The sequence below is a fragment of the Pelophylax lessonae genome, assembly GCF_965119305.1.
Source record: "Pelophylax lessonae genome assembly, chromosome: 9".
Lineage (NCBI taxonomy): Eukaryota > Metazoa > Chordata > Amphibia > Anura > Ranidae > Pelophylax > Pelophylax lessonae.
This window is the reverse complement of record NC_138776.1, coordinates 242715884-242741407: the sequence shown is the minus strand read 5'-3', so window position 1 is coordinate 242741407 and position 25524 is coordinate 242715884. Positions and strand designations below refer to the sequence as shown.

The following is a 25524-nucleotide window of genomic DNA, read 5'->3' as shown; positions in this document are numbered from 1 at the left end:
CCCCCACTAGCGGCCGCCGGACCCACTGATTGACTCCCCCTGTAGCCAATCAGCGCATGTGCACCCCCACTAGCGGCCGCTGGACCCACTGATTGACTCCCCCTGTAGCCAATCGGCGCGCGTGCGCCCCGACTAGCAATCCCGCATAACTACAGACAGTTTAGTGGGGACAGAGCCGACTTGCCACAGTATATGGCGCAGCGCGGCGATCGGGGGGTGAGGCTCGTCCCTTGGACTGAGCCCAACCCCGATCACAGTAAACAGCCAATGAAATTGGCTGTTTACCACGTGATCGGCTGTGTCAATCACAGCCGATCACATGAGCGGCTCCAGCATGAGCCGCTCGTTTCCTCCTCAATGCGTGCCCCCCGCGACGATCGGGGACGAGGCTCGTCCCTCGGACAGAGCCCATCCCCGTTCTAGGTAAAGAGCCAATGAAATTGGCTTTTTACCTCGTGACCGGCTGTGTCCAATCACAGCCGGTCACAAATGTCAACAGAGAACACGGTAACTAGCTGTCACTGTGTTCTCCTCCTCACACACTGATCCTGTGTGAGGAGGAGATTGTGGTAACAGCTAGTTACCGAATACAGTGCACCCCAAAACACACTGATTGCCCCCCCCCCAATAAAGAGCACCTGTCACTAGCCCATCAAAGTACCTGTCACTAGCCCATCAAAGTACCCGAGTACCTGTCTCATGATACTACTGATGGGCTGGTGACAGGTACTCGGGTACTCTGATGGGTAGGTGACAGGTACTCGGGTACTCTGATGGGAAACAGAGAGGTACTCGGGTACTCTGATGTTCTGGTGACAGGTATTCGGGTACTCTGATGACGGGTACTCGGGCACTCTGATGATGGGTATTCGGGTACTCTGATGACGGGTATTCGGGTACTCTGATGACGGATATTCCAGTACTCTGATGACGGGTACTCGGGTACTCTGATGAAGGGTACTCGGGCACTCTGATGACAGGTACTCTGATGACAGGTACTCGGGTACTTTGAGTACCTGTCACCGGAGTACCAGAGTACCCGTCATCGGAGTACCCGAGTACTCGTCATCGGAGTACCCGAGTACCTGTCACCTACCCATCAGAGTACCCGAGTACCTGTCACCTACCCATCAGAGTACCCGAGTACCTTCCACCTGCTCATCAGAGTACCTGACACCTGAAGTACCTGAGTACTTGCCACCTGCTCATCAGTACCCATCACTACTCATCAGTACTCATCAGTACCCATCAGTACCTATCACCTATCAGTATCAGTACTGATCATCCGTACCCATCAGTATAGTATCAGTATCACCTATCAGTATCAGTACTACTCATCAGTACCCATCACCTGCCTGTCACCTGCCCATCAGAATACCCGAGTACCTGTCACCTGCCTATCGGAGTACTCGAGTACCTGTCACCTGCCCAGCAAAGTACCCGAGTACCTGTCACCCTTCATACAGCCACCATGTCCAAGTCCAAAAAGGTTTATATACGTCCTCCGTTTAAACCTAAATACCGGTGTTATGGCAGCAGATAGCTGCCATAACCCTGGTATTTTTTTAAACGGTGGACGGTTGGCTTTCCGATAAGGGTGGTCCCAGCTGCGGATTCGCCACGGATCACCCTTCCGGGATGGCTCCCCCCCCCCTCCCGCCGCGTTCCGGTCCTTCTCCCCGCTTACCGGACCCGCCGGCAGCGGGGAAAATGATCCGGTCCTGGATCCTCACAGACAGGAAGCTTGCCCTCACTCGACTCTATGGTCTTGGAGGACCGGAGCTACGGCAAACGTCGTTGCCTAGCAACCGGTTTAAAGGTCCCTTTTTTTTTTTTTCATTTTATTTTATTATTTTTTTTATTTTTTTTTTCTATCTTTTAGTGTACTTGTGAGATCTGAGGACTTTTTGACCCCAGATCTCACAAAAAAGAGGTCCTGTCGTGCCTTTTTGTTTCCATTCCTTGTAATAGAAATAAAAATTATAATTTTTTTTTTTAAACGGTGTAAAAATAAAAAATAATAAATAAAATAAATAGTAGGAAAAAAAACATTAAAGCGCCCTGTCCCCGTGAGCTCGCGCGCAGAAGCGAACGCATACAGAAACCCCGACCACATATGTAAATGGTGTTCAAACAACACATGTGAGGTATCGCCGCGATCGTTAGAGCTAGAGCAATAATTTGAGCCATAGACCTCCTCTGTAACTCTTAGATGGCAACCTGTAGAAATTGTAACTCTTAGATGGCAACTTGTAGAAATTTTTAAAGTGTCGCCTATGGGGATTTTTAAGTACCAAAGTTTGTCGCCATTCCATGAGCGTGCGCAATTTTGACATGTTGGGTATCTATTTACTCGGCGTAACATTATCTTTCACATTATGGAAAACAATTGTGCTAACTTTGCTGGTTTCTTATTTTTTAATTAAAAAAAGTGAATTTTTTCCAAAAAAAATTGCGTTTGGAAGACCGCTGCGCAAATACGGTGTGATAAAAAATATTTCAATAATCTCCATTTTATTCTCTAGGGTCTCTGCTAAAAAAAATATATAATGTTTGGGAGTTCTAAGTAGCTTTCTAGCAAAAACAACTGATTTTAGCTTGTAAACACCAAATGTCAAAAATAGGCCTAGGCAAGTGGCTAGGATGCATGATGGTGCTCCTTGGATGTTGGGCCCCTCTATATGGCTAGGCTGTGAAAAAGTTTTACACACGTACTCAGGAGGAGTGGCAGAATGTATTTTGGGGTGTCATTTTTGCTGTGTACATGCTATGTGTTAGGAATATCCTATAAATTGACAACTTTGTGTAAAAAAAAAATAAGTTTTTATTTTTTCCCACATTTTCCAAAAATGTGTGGAAAAAAATGACATGTTCAAATGACCCATAATGCCTCATAAAATATACGCTGGAGTGTTTGCTTTCCAAAATGGGGTATTTTGTGGACTTTTCCATTGTATTGGTGCTCTAGGGCCTTCAAAAGTGTGATAGGTAGTAAGAAAGTTTTATGTATATTTATGCTCCTAGAACGCCTGAAGGTGCTACTTGGATGTGGAGTCTCTTTTTCTGGCCAGGCTGTGTAAAAGTCTCACACATGTGGTATCACCATACTCAGGAGGAGCAGTAGAATGTATTTTGGGGGTGTCATTTTTGCTGTGTACATTCTATGTGTTAGAAATAGCCTATAAATTGACAACTTTGTGGGAAAAAAAAGAAAAAAACATTTTCTTCATTTTCCCAAGAATTGTGGGAAAAAATTATAACTTCAAAAAATGCCTCTTACTAAATACCTTGGACTGTCTACTTTACAAAAATGGGTCATTTGGGGGGTATTTGTACTGTCCTGACATTTCAGGGCCTCAAGAAAGGAGATAGGCCGTCAGTACATCTGGTGTGATCAATTTTCAGTAATTGGTACCATAGCTTCTAGACTCAATAACTTTCACACAGACTAAATAATATACACTAATTTGGGTTAATTTTACCAGAGATATGTAGCAGTATAAATTTTGGCCCAAATGTATGAAGAAAAATTAATTTTTTTGCAAATTTTTATAATAGAAACTAAAAAAAAGTGTTTTTTTTTTTTCAAAATTTTTGCCCTTTTTTTGCTTATATCACGAAAAAAAAAAAAAAAAACCCAGTTGTGATCAAATACCACCAAAAGAAAGCTCTATTTGTGTGAAAAAAATAGTGTAGCATGACCGAGCAATTGTCATTCAAAGTGTGAGAGTGCTGAAAGCTGAAAATTGGTCTGGGCAGGAAGAGGGTCTAACTGCTCTATATGGAAGCGGTTAATGACCAGGCCACTTTTTTCAACTTGGCACTGCGTGACTTTAACAGACAAATGCGCGGTCATGCAATGCTGTACCCAAACGAAATGTAGGTCCTTTTTTCTCCATAAATAGAGCTTTCTTTTTGGTGGTATTTGATCACCTGTGCGATTTTTATTTTTTGCGCTATAAACAAAAAAAGAGCCACAATTCTGAAAAAAAAAACAATATTTTTAACATTCTGCTATATAACATTACCCCCCCTCCCCCCCCCCAAAAAAAAAAATTTAAAAATCTATTTTTTTTTTAACATTTTAGGCCAATTTGTTTTCTGCTACATATATTTGGTAAAATAAAAAAAAAAAAAAATCACAATAAGCGTATTTTGATTGGTTTGCGCAAAATTTATTACATCTACTAACTACGGGAAAGATTTATGTTAGTTTTATTGTATTTGTTTTTTTTTTTTTTTTACTTGTAATGGTGGTGATCTGCAATTTTTTGCGGGACTGCTACATTGCGGCGGACAGATCGGACCCCTAACTGACATTTTTTACACTTTTGGGGGGACCAGTGCCATTACTACAGTAATCAGTGCTAAAAATATACACTGTTACTGTAATAATGACACTGGCAGGGAAGGGGTTAACCCAGGGGTTAACAGTAAAGGTGATAAAGGGGTTAAATGTGTACCTAGGGGCGTGTTTCTAACTGTGGGGGGGGCGTGGCTTGTGGAATGACCAAAGAGACCTGTAACCCTATATAGAAGGATCACAGGGGCTCTATGATCATTCCAGGGAGAAGGACAGTCAGCTGTGTTTACAACAGCTGCCCATCCTTCTCTCTCAGCGAGGAACGATCGTGGGTGTCAGGCAGCAATCTGAGCCGGCTTCCCCGCTGACGATCGCTAGCTGCCACCAGGCGACCAACGTAGACTTACGTCGGTTTGCCTTGGAGACCCACACTGCTGCAGTAAATATACGGTAAGCAGTCGGCAAGTGGTTAAAGTGCCATTGCTCTGTTCTACAATTTCCAACATACTTTTACGCTAGGATCTTACGTGGACATTGCAATATGTTAGACTTCTGTACCACCTTTTGCATTTTTCTACAAAAAAAAAAAAAAGTTTGTAAAAGTTTGTAAACAAAAAAACAATGTCTTGTTTTCCTTTCTTTTAGGACGTTTTAACAATGGCCATAGCTCTAAATGCTGCTCGGATACCCTTTGTTTTGTCCCCCCAGTGGAGCACACCTTTATTATATCCGGCTGCAAGTACAAAACCATATTTCAAGGTATTTCTGAATGGACAACCAAAAGCTCTGGGGGTGAGTCACAGTGAAACAGATGCACAATAGAAGATGTAAAGGGGTTACATTAAAAGGAAGCCCCCTCTGAAAAAGCCTTTCCTGACAGACTCCATGGCAGCATACGTACGGGTAGCTCCGCCTCCTCTCCTAACCCATAGAACCCCACTCCTATAAATTTTTGCTCCGTGCCAGGAGCCGTGTTCTATTCATTCTCTTCTATGGAAAAAAAACAAAGGCCGGCTTGCCTCTTCAAGATCAATTGCGACTCGGATAGTTCAGACCATCCAGTGGGCCTATAGAGCCAAGGGCCTGGCACCCCCGGAGGCGGTGACTGCTCACTCTACCAGAGGGGTCTCTACATTATGGGTGGCCTCCTGGCATGTTGCGCCTGAAGTCATCTGTAAAGCGGCCTCATGGTCCCCGATCAATACCTTTATGATACATTATTGTGTCGCACCAGCCTCTTTGTCCCCTGTTAATTTTGGTTTGCAAATTGTGTCAGTTGATGGTGCAAACAAAACCTTTTTCTGTCTGACCAGGAGTTGCCCACCCGGGTGTGTATGGCTAGTTATTTGCCGTACATATGCTGCCATGGAGTCTGTTAGGAAAACTGAAAATTTCGTAATTTTCCTTTCCTGGTGGACTCCATGGCAGCAGGAGTTCCCTCCCATCTGCTGGAGAAGGCTAGCATGGAACACGGCTCCTGGCATGGAGCAAACATTTATGGGAGTGGGGTCCTATGGGGTAGGAGAGGAGGCGGAGCTACCTGTACGTATGCTGCCATGGAGTCCATCAGGAAAGGAAAATTACGGTAAGTATTTGATAGGAATTTTTCCTTTTTCTTTCTGTAAAAATAGAATTGATTGATACGATCATATAAATATTCCCTGGAATTATGTATACGTTTAAGAAAAAAATCCCTGGCACGCTGCGTCACTTTTAGAATGCACGCAAGACACTTTTACAAAATCTGTCTCTGTATGCCAAAAGAAAATTGGTCCTAATGAGTTTTGAACTGTTTTTTTACTTTGAATTTGGCGCAGGCTTTGCACTACAATGTATAAATGAAGCAAATTGGAACTGCTGGAATTTGGCACATGAGTTGTTGTCAGCAAAAAAGTAAAAACTGTTGCAGATGTTTTTTTAATTTAGCGCAACACATTGACAAGAACAGTTAATGCCAGAAAAGTGGTGCAGCAGTTTTATTCAATTCATCTTGCTTAAGTTTCCTAATCGGGGTATAATTGCGTGTATGGAGGGTACATTATTTATTAGGGCTCTTTCACACACTCCGTCCGTTGGACGGAGTCCGTTTTTCTCAGCGGGGATCGAGCCGCCGATCCCCCGCTGAGCAGCAGGACAGCTGTGTCTCCGCGCTGTGTGCGGAGACACAGCTGACAGTTCCCCATGCATCTCTATGGGGGAAATCGGATGTCAACGGACCGTCAGTCCGTTCTCACCCGATCCCATCCGATCCGATCCGCTGGACGGATGGAAAATAGGGTTTCCATCCGTCCAGATTTGATGGATCGGATCGGGTCGGATGTCAGTGGACATGTCTCCGCTGACATCCGATGCCCCATAGGAATGCATGGGGGGACCGTTCAGATCCGCCAAAAAAACGAACAGGCGGATCTGAACGGTCCGCCTGTGTGAAAGGGGCCTTAGTCTATTCATATTAGTTACAGTATATCATTTGATCCAAAGGACAAGTATATACAGTAGATGCAAGGCAAATTTTAAATTATTTGCACACATTCCATCACACAGTAAAGGTCATCTCATCTCCCTTCTATTGAACAATGAGGACAAAAGAAATTCAGGTTACACTAGCTAGTGAGCAATTTATTATGCTGAGTTTCTCTTTAATATATCTTCAGTGTTTCGGGCATTTTTAGCAATCTTTTACATACATTCGTGCAGACAGACACACCAGCTGTTATACACATAAAATTCATTGTGCCAGCAAACATTGAAATACTAAAATATTTTATATTATTAATATTTTTCTTTTGGTTGTATTTTTTTTGCTAGTTACTCTCTAGCCCTTAATATAATGTAATGTAATATAATATAATATGATATGATATGATATTATATATAAAAAATAATATATTATAATATGGGAAAGTTATCATTTCTGTTAGTGCTGCTATTTCTGTCTGTGACCCCACTGGGAAGATTTTCTTCCTCTCCCTGGGATGCCTATACAAGAAATTTTGACACCGTTCCCCACAAACGCTTACTGTACAAACTAAGGAAGGTAGGTATGGACCATAAGGTGAGTACCTGGATAGAGAACTGGCTCCAGGGGAGAGTCCAGAGGGTGATGATTAATGGGGAGTACTCGGATTGGGCGGGTGTGGAAAGTGGGATCCCCCAGGGTTCGGTCCTGGGACCAATCCTGTTTAATTTATTAATAAATGATCTAGAGGGGGGGATATCTAGTACAATCTCAGTATTTGCAGATGACACTAAACTAGGCATGCCAATATCTTCTATGCAGGATGTGGAAACCTTACAAACGGACCTGAACAAAATAACGGGGTGGGCAACTACATGGCAGATGAGGTTCAATGTTGAAAAATGTAAAGTAATGCACTTGGGGGCCAAAAACCAGAAAGTAAGCTACTCACTAGGGGGGGGGGGGGAACCTCTGGGTGAGTCTAGGATGGAAAAGGACTTGGGGGTACTGGTAGACAACAGGCTTGGAAGTGGCATGCAATGCCAAGCCGCTGCAAGCAAAGCCAGCAGAATACTGGGATGTATAAAAAAGGGGATTCACTCCAGAAATAAATTGATTATTCTTCCACTCTACAAGACTCTGGTCCGGCCACATCTGGAGTATGCTGTCCAGTTCTGGACACCGGTCCTCAGGAAGGATGTGCTGGAACTGGAAAGAGTCCAGAGAAGGGCAACAAAAATAATTAGGGGAATGGAGGACATCAGCTATGAGGAGAGGCTACAGGCACTGAACCTGTTCTCTCTGGAGAAGAGAAGATTGAGGGGGGATATGATATCAATATACAAATACTGTACTGGCGACCCTAGCATAAGGAAAATACAATAAGACACGTGGCCACTCACTAAAACTAGAGGAAAGGCGGTTTAACCTTAAAATGCGTAAGGGGTTCTTCACTGTAAGAGCGGTAAGGATGTGGAATTCTCTTCCACAAGCAGTCGTATCAGCAGGGAGCATCGATAGTTTCAAAAAACTATTAGATGGGCACCTTAGAGACCACAACATACAGGGGTATACAATGTACGGTTAAAAGCAAACACACACACACATCATAGGTTGAACTGGATGGACTGTTGTCTTTTTTCAACCTCACTAACTATGTAACTGTGCAACTATGTAATTTAACACAACTAGAGTATGATCCCTTCCAAGGCAGCCTCTGCCTACAGTTAGTTGGAAGCCGCTGTGGTCGTGCCCCCGACCCAACTTCCTTCCTCCTCAGCAGAAAAAAATAAAAATTGTCAGGGGGCAGTGGGCCGCATTGCCTGTGGTTCTGGGCCGCATGCGCCCCCCGGGCCGCAGGTTGGACATGCCTGCTCTAGCCCTTAATATAATATAATATAGGAAAGTTATCATTTCTATCAGTTCTGTTATTTCTCTCTGTAACCTCACTGGGAAGATTTTCTTTCACTTCCCTGGGGTGCCCATACAAGAAATTGTGAAGGCCCCTGTGGCCTTCACCAGGAAAGGAAAGAATGGGCAGGAATGAAAAAATTGCCAGATTAAAAAATAATATAATATGGGAAAGTTATCATTTCTGTTAGTGCTGTTATTTCTGTCAGTGACCCCACCGGGAAGATTTTCTTCCTCTTCTTGCTAATACAAGAAATGGGGGGCTGCGGCCATTACTGGCACAGGAAGGTAAGACAGGCCCGAAGCAAAAAAAAAAAAAAAATAAGCGTAGGGCCTCATGAGGGGGTTTACTGGGCCACGGTCAGTTGGGGGTTAATGGCAATAGGTGCATGTGGAGGTCAAGGTCAGGGATTGGTCAGTGTCAGGTAGGTGGGGTCTTTAGAAAAGAAAGTGGGGGTACTTACGGTTTCCAGCATATTCATCGTGAAGCCAAGAAGAAAGGATCCCTGCCCTCCCGCCCTGGATGTGTTCGTGTTTGGTGTGGGACGTAAAAAAAAAAAAATATGCAGGGTTTTCACTGGTCAGTGGTTGCTATATGTGACTTGTGGTTGGTTTGGGGTTGAGTGGTTTTTGGGGGTTTGTATGCATACTTTGTGTTGGCGGTTGGGGGTCTTTGGAGGCGGTAAACAGTGTTGGTAACAAAGTGCATAGGGTGACCCATCTAAGGTATGGAGCCCTCTAGTGTATCCCGGTTAATAGTGGATTAACGGGAAGTCGTAATAACAAGGAGGTATCAGTGGTCAAGTGGGTTGTCCTCGAGCTGGTGTTGCGCGGCTGGGGACCGTTTAACAAATTACGCTGATACATAGTTAATTGGAATTTTGTGCCTCCCAAGACCAACAACTTATTTCATGGGATACTGGAGTATTTATGGTTATGTTAAGAAATAATGTGTTTTGGTTATTTTTGTTAATAAAATGGCACACCGGGCCAATTTTCTCCAAAACTGGTGTCACTGGTAATTTGTATAGGTTAGCATAATGGTTAAGGTTAACTGGGAGCAAGCATCGGTAATACTCTAATCATGGGCAGGAATAAAAAAATTGCCAGACTCTCTAGCCCTTAATATAATATGAAATGATATGATATAATATAATACATAAAAAATATATATTATAATATGGGAAGGTTATAATCTCTGTTAGTGCTGTTATTTCTGTCTGTGACCCCACTGGGAAGATTTTCTTCCTCTCCCTGGAATGCCTATACAAGAAATAGGGGGCTATCGGCCATCACCGGTACAAGAACAAATGGGCAGAAATTAAAACATTGCCAGATGTTTTATCCCATAATATATTATAATATATGAAAAATAATATATTATAATATGGGAAAGTTATCATTTCTGTTAGTGCTGTTATTTCTGTCTGTGACCCCCTCTGGAAAGATTTTCTTCCTCTACCTGGGATACCTATACAAGAAATAGGGGGTCATCGGCCATCACCGGTGCAAGAATGAATGGGCAGAAATGAAAACATTGCCAGATGCTTTATCCCATAATATATTATAATATATTAAAACATAAGATATTATAATATGGGAAAGTCATAATTTCTGTTAGTGCTGTTATTTCTGTCTGTGACCTCACCGGTAAGCTTTTCTTCCTCTTCTTGCCTATACAAGAAATGGGGGGCTGCGGCCATCCCTGGCACAGGAAGGTATGGGCAGGAATGAAAAAATTGCCAGACTCTCTAGCCCTTAATATAATATGATTTGATATGATATAATATAATACAGAAAAAGTAATATATTATAATATGGGAAAGTTATCATCTCTGTTGGTGTGTTATTTCTGTCTGTGACCCCACTGGGAAGATTTTCTTCCTCTACCTGGGATGTCCATACAAGAAATGGGGGGCTGTGGCCATCACTGGTACAGAAATGAATGGGAAAGAATGAAAAAAATGCCAGACTCTCTAGCCCTTAATATAATATAATGTAATATAATATAATATAGGAAAGTTATAATTTCCATCAGTTCTGTTATTTCTCTCTGTAACCTCACTGGGAAAATTTTCTTTCATTTCCTCTCCCAGGGGTGCCCATACAAGAAATTGTGAAGGCCCCTGTGGCCTTCACCAGGACAAGAAAGAATGGGCAGGAATGAAAAAATTGCCAGATGTTCTAGCTCTCACCATTCTAAACATTTTAGTCTTTGTCCTTACTTGAAAGATTTTCCATCACTTTTATTCCTGAGAGGAAGCCTTGGCAAATGTCTTTCATAGAAACAGAGAAAGAATTAAAAATGTAAAGAGCATCTAAACCCAAAACGTTTGTTGTTCAGTTTCAGATGGTGTAGGGTAGTGTTCCCCAACCCCGGTCCGTGGATGAAACGGTACCGGGCCGCCCGAGAAACCTTACATTATTTTACTGTGGCGGCCGGGGAGCAGAGCAGTGTGCCCCGAGCCCGCCCATTAAGTGACAATAGCGAATGAAAATTCGCTATTGTCACACGAATCCTCCTCCTGCCCAATCAGGGAGCGAGTCCTCTCGCTTCCTGATTGGCCGAAAGGCAAAGCCCATGCATTGGCCGAGGAGAAGGCGGGAGGACTGAGGACTCGAGGAGACGCGGGGACCGAAGAGAAGATGCCGTGAGGTAAGTGCACAGGTCTCGCGGGGGGGGGGGGTCTCGCGGGGGGAACGCTAGCATCTCTGCATTGAAAGGAGGAACGCTGGCATCTCTGCATTTATTGGGGGCATTGCTGTGGCACTCTGCATTTATTGGGGGCAATGCTGTGGCACTCTGCATTTATTGGGGGCATTGCTTTGGCACTCTACATTTATTGGGGGCAATGCTGTGGCACTCTGCATTTATTGGGGGCAATGCTGTGGCACTCTGCATTTATTGGGGGCAATGCTGTGGCACTCTGCATTTATTGGAGGCATTGCTGTGGCACTCTGCATTTATTGGGGGCAATGCTGTGGCACTCTGCATTTATTGGGGGCATTGCTGTGGCACTCTGCATTTATTGGGGGCAATGCTGTGGCACTCTGCATTGATTGGGGGCAATACTGTGGCACTCTGCATTGATTGGGGGCACGCTGTGGCACTGTGCATTGATTGGGGGCACGCTGTGGCACTGTGCATTAATTGATTGATTGGGGGCACGCTGTGGCACTGTGCATTGACGCCCCCCCCCCCCCCCCCCTCCCCCCCAGCGGGCCACAGAAAAATTATCAAATGTTGACCGGTCCGCGGCGATAAAAAGGTTGGGGAGCACTGGTGTAGGGAATGAACAGGTTTTACTGCTGTCAGAGGCTCTATTGGAAATATTTCTTCATTTCCGGTCTGGTAAAAGGTTGTCCCTGATAAAACATTTAGGATATAGATACTTTTTAACAGAGAATATCATCCTTCCCTGCTCTACCTTAAACCAAGTAAAACATTTTGGCTAAAGTTGGGTTTTAAATGTCAATACAGAGGTGACTCTTAGGTTATGTTCACATGGACATTGAGAGTAAAAAACCTCTTAAATGCCAACAGCACCGGACTACATTTTTAGATGGACTTCAGAGTTGTAAGAAAGGCTATTTGATGCCTATATTTTGAAATATTTTGAAAAGAAAGGATAGGATAGCAGGGATCCTCAAACTACGGCCCTCTAGCTGTTGCAGAACTACACATCCCATGAGGCATTGTAAAACTCTGACATTCACAGACATGACTAGGCATGATGGGAATTGTAGTTCCTGAACAATTGGAGTGCCATAGTTTGAAGACCCCTGGGATAGAGGATAGAGCCTAGCGGTAGTGCTACGCAAACTCATGGCAAATTCTAAGGGCGGCTTAGAATGCATTTGCAATACATTTCAATTGGCTATGAATTAAGGCATCTGACAAGCTCTGCAAGTTGCAGTGCCTGCCAATTGTTGATGGCAAAGTTAAAATCAACATGCAGAAACACAAACAACGTTGTATGTACCATACCATTCCCTATTCATTTTATAAGCAGGCACTTGTTTTTCAAAGCCTTTGTAAGTCATTGTCACCAGTTGCCTACCTTCAGCATCTTACACACGTCCATAAAACCCCCTCCTCTGTACACAGGGTGTCTCCTGTATGCCCTGCAGTTTCTTATCTCCCCTACTCCCTTCTGTGAACAGCCCCATGAGACCTGGTCTCTGTAGAAAGATGAGCTCCAGGTGAGCCAGTCAGAAGCCTTCCTCATTAAATGGTCACTCTGACAGCCAATCACAGTGAGCATTCAGTTTAACACGTGTAAACCAAATAAAAATGAATATAGTAGCTGTCCTATCTCCCTGTGAAATAGATCTGCGAGTGAGAGAGAAATGTTTATTGTGTGCACAGGGGGTTAACTCTTAATTAGGGCTCTTTTACACGGCCGCTCCGCTTGTCCGCAAATCATCCTATTTTTTTGCGGATGATTTGCGGACATAATGTTTGTCAATGTCACTGCGGATGTCAGCGGAATACCATCCGCTGACATCCGATTTTCCTCCTTTCAGTTCTGTCCTGTTTTTTGGAACGGAACAGAACCCTATTTTTTCATCCGTTCAAAAAACGGAAAGGAAGGAAAATCGGATGTCAGCGGTGTCATCCGCTGACATCCGCAATGCCCATAGACTTACATTATGTCTGCATATCATCCGCAAACGGATGGGATGATATGCGGGCATACGGAGCGGATGACCCAAATGTCATCCGCTCCGGGAAAAAAAAAAAGTCCTGCAGCAGAGAAGAAATGCGGAGCGGCCGTCTGAAAGAAGCCTTAATCAGGACATGCTCTTACCGCTCTCTCCCGTCCTGGACGAATACAGCCCGGTACCTGGCCGTGAACCTCGGGGGATCGCGTGTCACCACGGCTTCCTGCGTGATTGCGTCACCACGCCCTGACGCGTTTCGTCAGCAAGTGACTTCCACCGAATCACGCCCTCGGTGGAAGTCACTTGCTGACGAAACGCGTCAGCGCGTGGTGACGCAATCACGCAGGAAGCCGTGGTGACACGCGATCCCCCGAGGTTCACGGCCAGGTACCGGGCTGTATTCGTCCAGGACGGGAGAGAGCGGTAGGAACCAACAGGCTAACTTGCTGACATGTTTACAAAGATTTGTTATGTTGTAAGTGTAATGTTTGAAGGGTAAATTTTGGGAATAAAGGCACACGTGTTTTAGCTGGACTACGCTATGTTGCTTTTTCATTTCCCATATATACGCTTTCTATGCTGGTGAGGGGATTTTACATGCGATATCCATTGGCGGTCCCTGTTGGAGTTACAACGCAGAGGACTAAGGCGATAAAGGCATTCCCACTGGTTGTTTTCTACTTCCTTAAAGACTGGTTCTGGTAAGTGTCCCCACTTAAGGGTGCACACAGCGGTGTGGTGAAGGCTTTGGGGTGTCTGCAAGGATACACCCATTTACATCATCTCCTTACATCCTGGGACTGCATGCATGGACTTCCCTTTACTGTTTTATTCATCCTCACATTCAGAAATTGATTCATGTTTATTTCATGGACTTTAGCGCTGCTAGTGCGTGAATGAATCTGTAGCGTTGGGCTTTTGAATCTTGATGCACCTATATACATGTATGAATTTATAGCAGCAGCTTACCTTATTTAGTGTTCAGGAAATATTTTTTGGCGCCGGGTGAGCGGAGTTTTATTGAAGGATCGGTGAGCGCCTTACTTTGCTCCTATATACAGGACATGCTCTTATTTTACTACTTAACTCATTCATTTCAACATGTATAAGCACTATTTAAAAGTTTTATCTCCTGTTCCATGTTTCTATTTAAAATATTTTTTCCCAACAAATAATTTTAAAGTACATAAATACATTGGAATTAAATCAATATTCAGTACTGTCCATAGTAACCTATCCACATCCCTTAAATACGTATAAGAAAACAGGGGTTTGAACCTCTGGTCCCAGTCACCAGAAGGGTCATGTTGCAGTGGGACTTTGTAAGATTGGTTACACAGTAAGGTAAGCATGTATTGTAAAAAAGCAGTAATTTATTACAAATAATTCACCATAAAAACAACATCAGTAGATGTACATAATAAAAAGGACATTGCAAGAATTAGCACATAGATGAATATATATGAAAGCGATTGCCCTCATACGACGCGTTTCACAGATTCAAATGCTGAATGTGGCTTCATCAGGGATGAGAGGCAGACTTCATCTATTATGCTTATAGAAAAAGAAAAGAGCAGTAAATCATGATATTCATCACAATTGATAATGTGAGGGGTAGCTTACAATTCAGTATAACATCACCAGCTTACCATACATTGCAGATATCTTTTCGCATGATTCTAAATCAAAGCAGACTCCATAAGATGAAAGGTGACTCCACTGGGTCGACAGTTTTGAGTCCTGGTCATACCAACCAAAGGGTCCACGTGTCCCACTTGGTGGTTGGCCGATATGGTGCAGACTGGACCAAACACTTGTAACGGACTGGACCCGTGGCAGGAAATGGGCTTCACCCTCAAGGTAATCAGGATCTAGTTCAAAAGGAAATTGATGGAAAAAAATCACCATCTACATCTTCCTTCACTCATAACTAAGGCAATCCTCCCCATGCTACTATCTGAACAGATCAACCAGTATTGCCCAGTATAGGACCTATATCGCTGGTATTGTGGTTGATGTACTAAACAGCTTAAACCAACGAAAGAAGGCATTTTGGATTGAATGTTAAGTAATGATGCCCATGTTCTAAGGTTATTACATCATATCCTTCACTCCAATCTCTTCACCTTTAATGGTGAAACATTCCTCCAGGTGCAGGGGGTTGCAATGAGGACTTCGTGTGCCCCATCGTATGCCAACCTGTACCTGGGGGAATGGGAGAGGTCCCTATTCGCGGAGGAAAGGGCGTCTCTATATCTTCGCCACATCGCCTTGTGGCGACGATATATTGACAACGTCCTGGTCGTTTGGACCGGGTCTGTGGCTGAGTTGCAGGAATTCATGGCATTTATTGCCGAAAACAGTTTCAATCTAAAATTTACCATGCAATGGAGTAAAGAAGTTATACCCTTCCTGGACACTTAAATCTTCTTGAATTCGGATGGCTCTATATATACCTCTCTATACCGCAAGAGCACTGCAGGCAACACTATACTACACTTTAATAGTGGACATCCTCGCCCTCTAGTGCAAAGCATACCCTACAGCCAATACATTAGGTTGCGGCGCAATTGCACTAGAGAGGCCGACTATAAAATTGAGGCTGACGCCTTACGTGTTCGCCTGCGTGCTCGAGGGTATAGCAATAAGGTACTTAAAAGAGCCTACGCAAGAGCAAATTCTAAAGGGAGGGACCAACTTATCTTTGGGCCCAAAAAACACCAATCGGAGGGTATAACCAGGGTAATTACTAAATATAATGCCCATCACTCCATGATTAGGCAGGTTCTTGCCAACAATTGGCATTTTCTTTGTGATGATCATATAATCACTAAATAGCACCTCAGCCGCAGATCACGTTCAGAAGACCCAAATCGATCAGGGACACGCTAGTCCACAGTCACTAGCAACCACAATTAGGACTTGGGGATGCTGAGGAAAGGAGAGGTGCTTTTAGATGTGGAACATGTGATTTCTGCCCATGGGTGAAGGTAGGTGAAAATGTTGCCCTCCCCGTGGAGGCATTCTAAAATCTCGGTTCTACGCGGACTGCTCCACAGAGGGCGTGGTGTATCTTGCCACCTGCCTCTGTGGGGCATTCTACGTGGGAAAAACCAAAAGGAGATTTTCTAAACGTATCCAGGATCACCTATATTACTTAGAGGTGGGCCTAATTTTTACGCCCATCTGTAAACACGTGGGGACACATCACAGCTTCAAACCCGACTATGTCAGCTTTTGCGCTCTTGAGGTCATCTCACGCAATCCACGCGGTGGTGACTTTGATAACAAAATACTACAACAAGAAGCAAAATGGATTTACAGGCTGCAAGCCACTGCATGGCCAGGCCTCAATACAGCTGTATCCTATAAGCCATTTCTGTAATGGGCTGCCCCACTCTTACTGTACCCATTCTATTATATTCTCTTTTTCTCTTCCCCTTTTTTTTTTTTCTCCCTCCTTCCCAAATGTGTAATCATGTTTTAATATATTTGATTTAAGTTACTATGGGTGATAAATTCTTTGTTATAATCTGTATCTTTGCATACTTATATACATATATATATTTTTTGTTTTGTATCTTCTTTTGTGTAACTATGGCTCCTTGATGGGTGACCCCATGGGGGACTTTCCCTCGTAGTCCGCCTAGTGTAGACTCGGGCGCAAAGCAGAGGCAGGCTCCCATTAGTGGGTGCTGTGCCTCTTCCGGTCCTTTGGCTGGATTGGTTGAATGCGCCGCGGGAGGCGGGTTCGTCCCCCGTCGCGCAGAATACCATGCGATGCGCCCGCGCCGGAAGTGACGTGGGCGGGTGTAGCGTTACTTCCGGTGGGACCAAACATATAGCGGAGTGCACGTGGAGGACGCCGTCAGCGGCTCCTCCCGCACATCCGCTATGTGGAACGGCAGAACTCTTTGGATCTAACGGACAGGTACGTCATTGAAAGGAATACCCCCCACTTTATTAAAGGCATTATCTCTGACAATGCGCTATACAGCCTTTTTTACTACTAGACTCAGGGATTGGAATATATCCTTGGCAAACGGTGTCACCACCGCTTAATTAAGTAAGATCTGGTAAATTTGGAGATTTTTTAACTTGGAATAGGATGAACAAATCAGCCCACAAGTATCTGTATATGTCAGTATGTTCTTGGGGGGCTTTTACCGCCTTCAGGAATGACCGTTGGGAACACAGCAGGGATAGGGTCTCATTGGCCCTCTGCTTGAAGTTCCTATTGATCTTTTTTGTTTAGTAACATGGGCATCAATACTTAACATTCAATCCAAAATGCCTTCTTTCGTTGATTTAAGCTGTTTAGTACATCAACCACAATACCAGCGATATAGGTCCTATACTGGGCAATACTGGTTGATCTGTTCAGATAGTAGCATGGGGAGGATTGCCTTACTTATGAGTGAAGGAAGATGTAGATGGTGATTTTTTTCCCACCAATTTCCTTTTGAACTAGATCCTGATTACCTTGAGGGTGAACCCCATTTCCTGCCACGGGTCCAGTCCGTTACAAGTGTTTGGTCCAGTCTGCACCATATCGGCCAACCACCAAGTGGGACACGTGGACCCTTTGGTTGGTATGACCAGGACTCGAAACTGTCGACTCAGTGGAGTCACCTTTCATCTTATGGAGTCTGCTTTGATTTAGAATCATGTGAAAAGATATCTGCAATGTATGGTAAGCTGTGATGTTATACTGAATTGTAAGCTACCCCTCACATTATCAATTGTGATGAATATCATGATTTACTGCTCTTTTCTTTTTCTATAAGCATAATAGATGAAGTCTGCCTCTCATCCCTGATGAAGCGACATTCAGCATTTGAATCTGCGAAACGCGTCGTATGAGGGCAATCACTTTCATATATATTCATCTATGTGCTAATTCTTGCAATGTCCTTTTTATTATGTACATCTACTGATGTTGTTTTTATGGTGAATTATTTGTAATGAATTACTGCTTTTTTACAATACATGCTTACCTTACTGTGTAACCAATCCTACATAAATACATTGTTATCTTTAAGGATTTACTGTTAAAAAATATGTGATTTAGGGTATATCTGTTTTATTTTGAGTCATTAAGAACTTTAAATTACTGATACATTATGAGAAAAATGAAATATGCAAAAAATAAATAAATAAATAAATAAATAATGTTATTTCTTTTGTAAATAGCTTTAACATGCTTTGTATCAAAAATGTAATTTTAATATTGCAGCAAATAGAACAAGAAGCAGAATAAAATGTTTTGCCCACAGTAATGGTACTTCTGTTTAAAATGTTACTGACCAAACTCGGAAATATACATTTTTTTTTTCAGATTTTACTCGTTTTCCCCTTAAAATGCAAATAAATTAAAAGGGTCCCAAGAAAGCACTGTTTGTCCCCAAAAACAATGTATGTATCAATTCTTTATTCCTGAGTCTATAACTTTGTATTTACTAATGATAAACACATAGCAGAAATGTGAACATATGGTCTGGTCCATAGGGGGTAAACAGATTTGAGAGCAGAAGTGGTTAAAGAAGAGTAAATGTCGGTTCTTTACACTGAGGTCTTCAATCAAAATTTCCTTTGGCTAGTTATAAATTGGCATTATGTTTCCTTTTCAGACTTTACAGATTTCAGCGGCCTTCATACAGATCTCACTTGGGGTGATCCTCTACTTTGTGTCCTTCTTCAGCTATACAAACTTTACCATAGACAGTGGAATTCCTTTCTGGGGACCAGTTCTCGTAAGTAAAATTTGGAGTTAACCAGACAATTTTTTTTTAATAAAGCCCAACTTTATTTATTTATTTTAATCAGCACAAGAGACTATACTTACATGCAAGTGTGCCTTGTGCTATTGGCTGTTCTTTTAGTTTAAAGATATGGGGTTGAGGCAGAGGACATTTGATTTAATCTGCCAGCCCCCCAGGGGTTATTGTGAGAACTGCATCTGTTGTAGGCACTTGTCAAGAAGTGTTGACTATATCCGCCCTTTCCATCCTCTTCTCCATTGATAGAAGCTTTGCTATAACTCTATCAGTGAAAATCTCTCTATGAATGGAGGAAGGGTGAATGAATAAAAGGGTCCACTTCCTCCATTCATAGATCGTTTTTCATTGATGAGAGCTACAATACAGCTTCTATAAATGGAGGCAGAAAGGGTGGACATAGTAAGCACTTTTGATAAGTGCTTATGACTAGGGTTGAGCGGACACCTAGATGTCCGTGTTCGACGGGTTCGGCCGAACTTTAAAAAAAAGTCCGGGTCCGTGTCCCGGACTTTTACCGAACTTTTCCCGGACACCGAACCCCATTGAAGTCAATGGGGACCCGAACTTTAAGGCACTAAAATGGCTCTAAAACACCAAAGGAAAGGGCTAGAGTGCTGCAAATGGCAGCAAAACGTAATTAAGAGCATGGCAAGTGCTCTGCAAACAAATGTGGATAGGGAAATAACTTAAAACAACAAAAAAAAACAGAAAAATAAAACAATGTTCTTCTTCATCTCTGAAGGACGAGGCCCATATGGAGTAGGAGGGAGGTTGAGGTGGTGGTGGATGTGGCGGTGACATAGGCGTGCGCACAGGGTGTGCTGGGTGTGCCTGGGCACACCCTAATCACCTAGGGCACATAGCATTGCCAGTGAGGAGATGGGAAAGATCTCCCTGGGACCTGCTCTGCTCTATTTCTCCTTGCCTACAGGTACATGGCCCCGATACATTACTCTCCCTGCTGGCAAACACATGCATGTGTATTTCAACTTTGGGGTGCACACCTTAATGCAATAGGCTGCGCACACCTATGGGCGGTGTAGGTGGAAGCGGCGGTGGAGGAGGACCAGGGCCGGATTAACAGCATCATGGGCTTGGTGCTGAGGATTTTGAAGGGCCTTAGGGCCGTGCCTTGCCATGCACCCAGAGGAGGAAGGGTGCAGCCATGCATGCCTAATTCAACATGGGATGCTGTCTCTGAAGCCCATAAACACATCCATGCATCGCCAACTGTCCCTCCTTGTCCGGCCTTCACGCTGTGTGGGGAGGTTCTGAGGGTGCTGCCTGGGGAAGCGAGCATAGAAGCCAGACTTCTGTGTTTACAAGTGACAGAAGAGCGGTAACAGTGAATATGGCCAACCCGGGGCCTATATAAAAGGTAGGGGCCTGGAGCTGCAGCTCCAATAGCCCCTACATTAATCTGGCCCTGAGGAGGAGGACGAGGTAGCCAACACTGCTTCTTTTCACAAATTTTAAATGAGGGTACACCCCAAAAGAGTGAGAAAGAGCAAAAATGGAACAATGGGTGGGTAAGGTCGGTATCCATTGCTATTCTGCATAAGGTACGGAAAAGTCCCGTGGGATCCATGCCTGGTTCATTTTAATGAACGTGAGCTTGTCCACATTGTCTCTGGACAGGCGGCTGCGCTTGTCTGTTATAACGCCCCCAGCCGTGCTAAATACCCGTTCAGATAATACACTGGCTGCAGGGCACGCCAGCACCTCCAAGGCGTAAAGGGCAAGCTCAGGCCATGTGCCCAATTTGGAGACCCAGAAGTTGAAGGGGGCAGACCCGTCATTCACTACATGTAGGCGTGTGCACACATACTGCTCCACCATGTTGGTAAAATGCTGCCTCCTGCTAAGACGTTCCATCTGAGCTGCTGGTGCTGCTGTTTGTTGTGGCGTGCTGACAAAGCTTTTCCACATTTCGGCCATGCTAACCCTGCCTTCTGAGGTGCTGGCGGTGCCCTGGTTGCGTTGGCGACCTCCTCCTCCTCCTCCTCTGCCTTGTGCTTCCACTGTGGCCCCGCTGTCAGATGGGAATGCCAGCAGCATGGCGTCTACCAGCGTGCGCTTGTACTCGCGCATCTTGCGATCGCGCTCCAGTGAGTGAATTAAGGACGGTACGTTGTCCTTGTAACGGGGATCCAGCAGCGTGGCCACCCAGTAATCAGCACAAGTTAGAATGTGGGCAACTCGGCGGTCGTTGTGGAGACACTGCAGCATGTAATCGCTCATGTGTGCCAGGCTGCCCAGAGGCAACGAAAGGCTGTCCTCTGTGGGAGGTGTATGGTCCGTGTCCTCTGTATCCCCCCAGCCACGCACCAGTGATGGCCATGAGCTGGCCTGGGTGCCACCCTGCTGTGAACATGGTTCCATCTCCTCCTCCAGCTCCTCCTCCTCCTCATCCTCCTCATCCTCCAGAACTGTGCCCCTGCTGGACAATTGCGTCCCTGGCGTTTGCGTGTGCAGGAACCCACCCTCGGAGCCCCTTGCGAATGACTGCCCTGAAAGCCTTGGAAATGTTACCTCTTCATCCTCCTCCTCCTCCTCATCCTGTGCCACATCCTCTTCCATCATCGCCCGAATTGTTTTTTCAAGGAGGCATAGAAGTGGGATAGTTAAGCTGAGAACGGCGTCATTGCCACTGGCCATGTTGGTGGAGTACTCAAAACAGCGCAACAAGGCACACAGGTCTCGCATGGAGGCCCAGTTATTGGTGGTGAAGTGGTGCTGTTCCGCAGAGCGACTCACGCGTGCGTGCTGCAGCTGAAACTCCACTATGGCCTGCTGCTGCTCGCACAGTCTTTCCAGCATGTGCAAGGTGGAGTTCCACCTTGTGGGCACGTCACATATGAGGCGGTGAGCGGGAAGGCCGAAGTTACGCTGCAGCGCTGCCAGGCGAGCAGCAGCAGGGTGAGAACGCCGAAAGTGCGCACAAACGGCCCGCACTTTCTGCAGCAGCTCTGACATATCGGGGTAGTTTTTAAGGAACCTCTGCACCACCAAATTCAGCACATGCGCCAGGCAAGGGATGTGCGTCAAACCGGCTAGGCCCAGAGCTGCTATGAGATTTCGCCCGTTATCGCACACCACCAGGCCGGGCTTGAGGCTCGCTGGCAGCAACCACTCATTTGTCTGCTGTTCCATGCTCCTCCACAACTCCTGCGCGGTGTGTGGTTTGTCCCCCAAACAGGCAAGTTGTAAAACTGCCTGCTGTCGTTTACCCCTGGCCGTGCTGAAGTTGGTGGTGAAGGTGTTACGCTGTCCGGATGAGGAGGCGGTAGAGGATGAGGAAGCGGAGTAGGAGGAGTTAGGAACAGGAGGCAAACTGAAGCGCCCTGCAATCCTCGGTGGTGGAAGGACATGCGCCAAATTGCTATCCGCCTCAGGCCCATCCGCCACTGCATTTACCCAGTGTGCCGTTAGGGAGATATAACGCCCCTGACCGTGCTTACTGGTCCACGTATCCGTAGTTAGGTGGACCTTGGCACAGATGGCGTTGCGCAGTGCACACCTGATTTTTTCCCCCACTTGGTTGTGCAGGGAAGGGATGGCTTGCCTGGAAAAGTAGTGGCGGCTGGGCACGACGTACTGTGGGACAGCCACCGACATAAGGTTTTTAAAACTGTGCGTCTCCACCAGACGGAATGACAGCATTTCAAAGGCCAATAATTTTGAAATGCTGGCATTCAGGGCCAGGGATCGCGGGTGGGTAGGGGGGTACTTCCTCTTCCTCTCAAGTGTTTGGGAGATGGAAAGCTGAACGCTTCCACGGGACATTGTGGAGATGGTTGTTGGTGACCCAGGTGGTGGTGTTGCTGACAGATCGTCTGTTTGCGGGGTGGCAGGTGCCGGTATCACTACAGATGTGGCTGGAGCGGCCGAGACTGCAGCAGAAGAGGAAGCAGGATGAGCCAGAGACGTTTCTTGGTTTTGAAGGTGTGTACTCCACTGCAGCTCGTGCTTTGCACTTAGATGCCTGATCATGCAGGTTGTGCTCAGGTTGAGAAGGTTCATGCCTCGCTTCAAGCTCTGATTGCACAGGGTGCAAACCACTCGTGTCCTGTCATCAGCACATTTTCTAAAGAACTTCCACGCTAGAGAACTCCTTTGAGCTGACTTTGGTGCGCTCGTTCCCTTGCTGCGTTGGGCAGTAGCGGGCGTAGTGTCTAGGGCACGGCCGCTCCGCTTCTGCACCCTGCTCCCTCTTCTGCTGTGCTGGTGGCTCTGTGCGACCACCGCCTCTTCCTCCAAACTACTCAGTTCACCTGCATGACGTTCATTCCATGTGGGGTCGAGGACCTCATCGTCCTCCACATCATCTTCCACCCAGTCTTCACCCCTGCCCTCCTTGTCGGTCTCCACAATGCTGAACGCCGCAGCAGTTGGCACCTGCGTTTCGTCATCATCGGAGACGTGCTGCGATGATCCTTGCATGTACTCATCTTGAGAAATAAGTGGTTGGGCATCGCTGCACTCAATCTCTTCCACTTCTGGGGCAGGGCTAGGTGGATGGCCCTGGGAAACCCTGCTGACAGAGTCCTCAAATAGAATAAGAGACTGCTGTATGGCTTGGGGCTCAGACTGCTGGCCTGATTTGCAAGGGGGTGAGGTGAAAGACGGTTGGACATTGGCTGCAGGTGCCAACTCTGACCTTTCTGCAGTAGACTGGGTGGGAGACAATGTGAAGGAACTGGAGGCACTGTCAGCAGCAAACCAATCTACTATCGCCTCAACTTGTTCTGGCCTCATCACTTCTAGGGGCGTTTGATGCCCTACCAAATACTGATGCAGGTTCTGTCGCCTACTCACACTTGAGGAAGGTGTTTCACTTGTGCGTGTAGCTGGCACAGATCGACCATGTCCTCTCCTTGCAACAGGAGCTCTACCAGCAGCACCACGACCCAGGCCACGGCCCTTATTTGACGGTCTCCTCATATTTCTGTAATTTAAGATCTTGCCCTAGAAAGGTTTTTATTGAATAGCGGAATAGAAAATATGATCCAAAAAAAGTGTATGTATATCACACGTACACAACCACACTAGGCCCCAATTACTATTGTTTGTACCCCTAAAAGGCTAGATGAGGAGTAGGGGGAGTATGGAACAGGCAGCACCCTCAAACCTTCAGAAGTATGAGATGAACCCCAACAACTTGGAAAGGTGGATCTCTCTCACACGTACCGACACAGACTATCCCGCAATTCAATTGATCCTCAAAGGTTTTTATTGAATAGCGGAATAGGAAATATGATCAAAAAAAGTGTATGTATCTCGCACGTACACAACCACACTAGGCCCCAATTACTATTGTTTGTACCCCTAAAAGGCTAGATGAGGAGTAGGGGGGGTATGGAACAGGCAGCACCCTCAAACCTTCAGAAGTATGAGATGAACCCCAACAACTTGGAAAGGTGGATCTCTCTCACACGTACCGACACAGACTATCCCGCAATTCAATTGATCCTCAAAGGTTTTTATTGAATAGCGGAATAGGAAATATGATCAAAAAAAGTGTATGTATCTCGCACGTACACAACCACACTAGGCCCCAATTACTATTGTTTGTACCCCTAAAAGGCTAGATGAGGAGTAGGGGGGGTATGGAACAGGCAGCACCCTCAAACCTTCAGAAGTATGAGATGAACCCCAACAACTTGGAAAGGTGGATCTCTCTCACACGTACCGACACAGACTATCCCGCAATTCAATTGATCCTCAAAGGTTTTTATTGAATAGCGGAATAGGAAATATGATCAAAAAAAGTGTATGTATCTCGCACGTACACAACCACACTAGGCCCCAATTACTATTGTTTGTACCCCTAAAAGGCTAGATGAGGAGTAGGGGGGGTATGGAACAGGCAGCACCCTCAAACCTTCAGAAGTATGAGATGAACCCCAACAACTTGGAAAGGTGGATCTCTCTCACACGTACCGACACAGACTATCCCGCAATTCAATTGATCCTCAAAGGTTTTTATTGAATAGCGGAATAGGAAATATGATCAAAAAAAGTGTATGTATCTCGCACGTACACAACCACACTAGACCCCAATTACTATTGTTTGTACCCCTAAAAGGCTAGATGAGGAGTAGGGGGGGTATGGAACAGGCAGCACCCTCAAACCTTCAGAAGTATGAGATGAACCCCAACAACTTGGAAAGGTGGATCTCTCTCACACGTACCGACACAGACTATCCCGCAATTCAATTGATCCTCAAAGGTTTTTATTGAATAGCGGAATAGGAAATATGATCAAAAAAAGTGTATGTATCTCGCACGTACACAACCACACTAGACCCCAATTACTATTGTTTGTACCCCTAAAAGGCTAGATGAGGAGTAGGGGGGGTATGGAACAGGCAGCACCCTCAAACCTTCAGAAGTATGAGATGAAC

General features: G+C 45.2%; 1 protein-coding gene across 1 annotated transcript in view; it reads left to right on the top strand.

The window, feature by feature from the left end:
- Nucleotides 1-4960: 4960 nt before the first annotated feature.
- The window catches only part of LOC309562521 (membrane-spanning 4-domains subfamily A member 4D-like), a gene marked incomplete at both ends in the record, with an annotated part of 47218 nt that continues 26654 nt past the window's right edge, over nucleotides 4961-25524 (top strand). Inside the window, 2 exons of the mRNA XM_082266762.1 lie at nucleotides 4961-5095; nucleotides 18968-19090. Of these exons, the coding sequence (XP_082122888.1) occupies nucleotides 4961-5095; nucleotides 18968-19090 (258 nt within the window). The remainder of the gene's footprint in view (nucleotides 5096-18967; nucleotides 19091-25524) is intronic.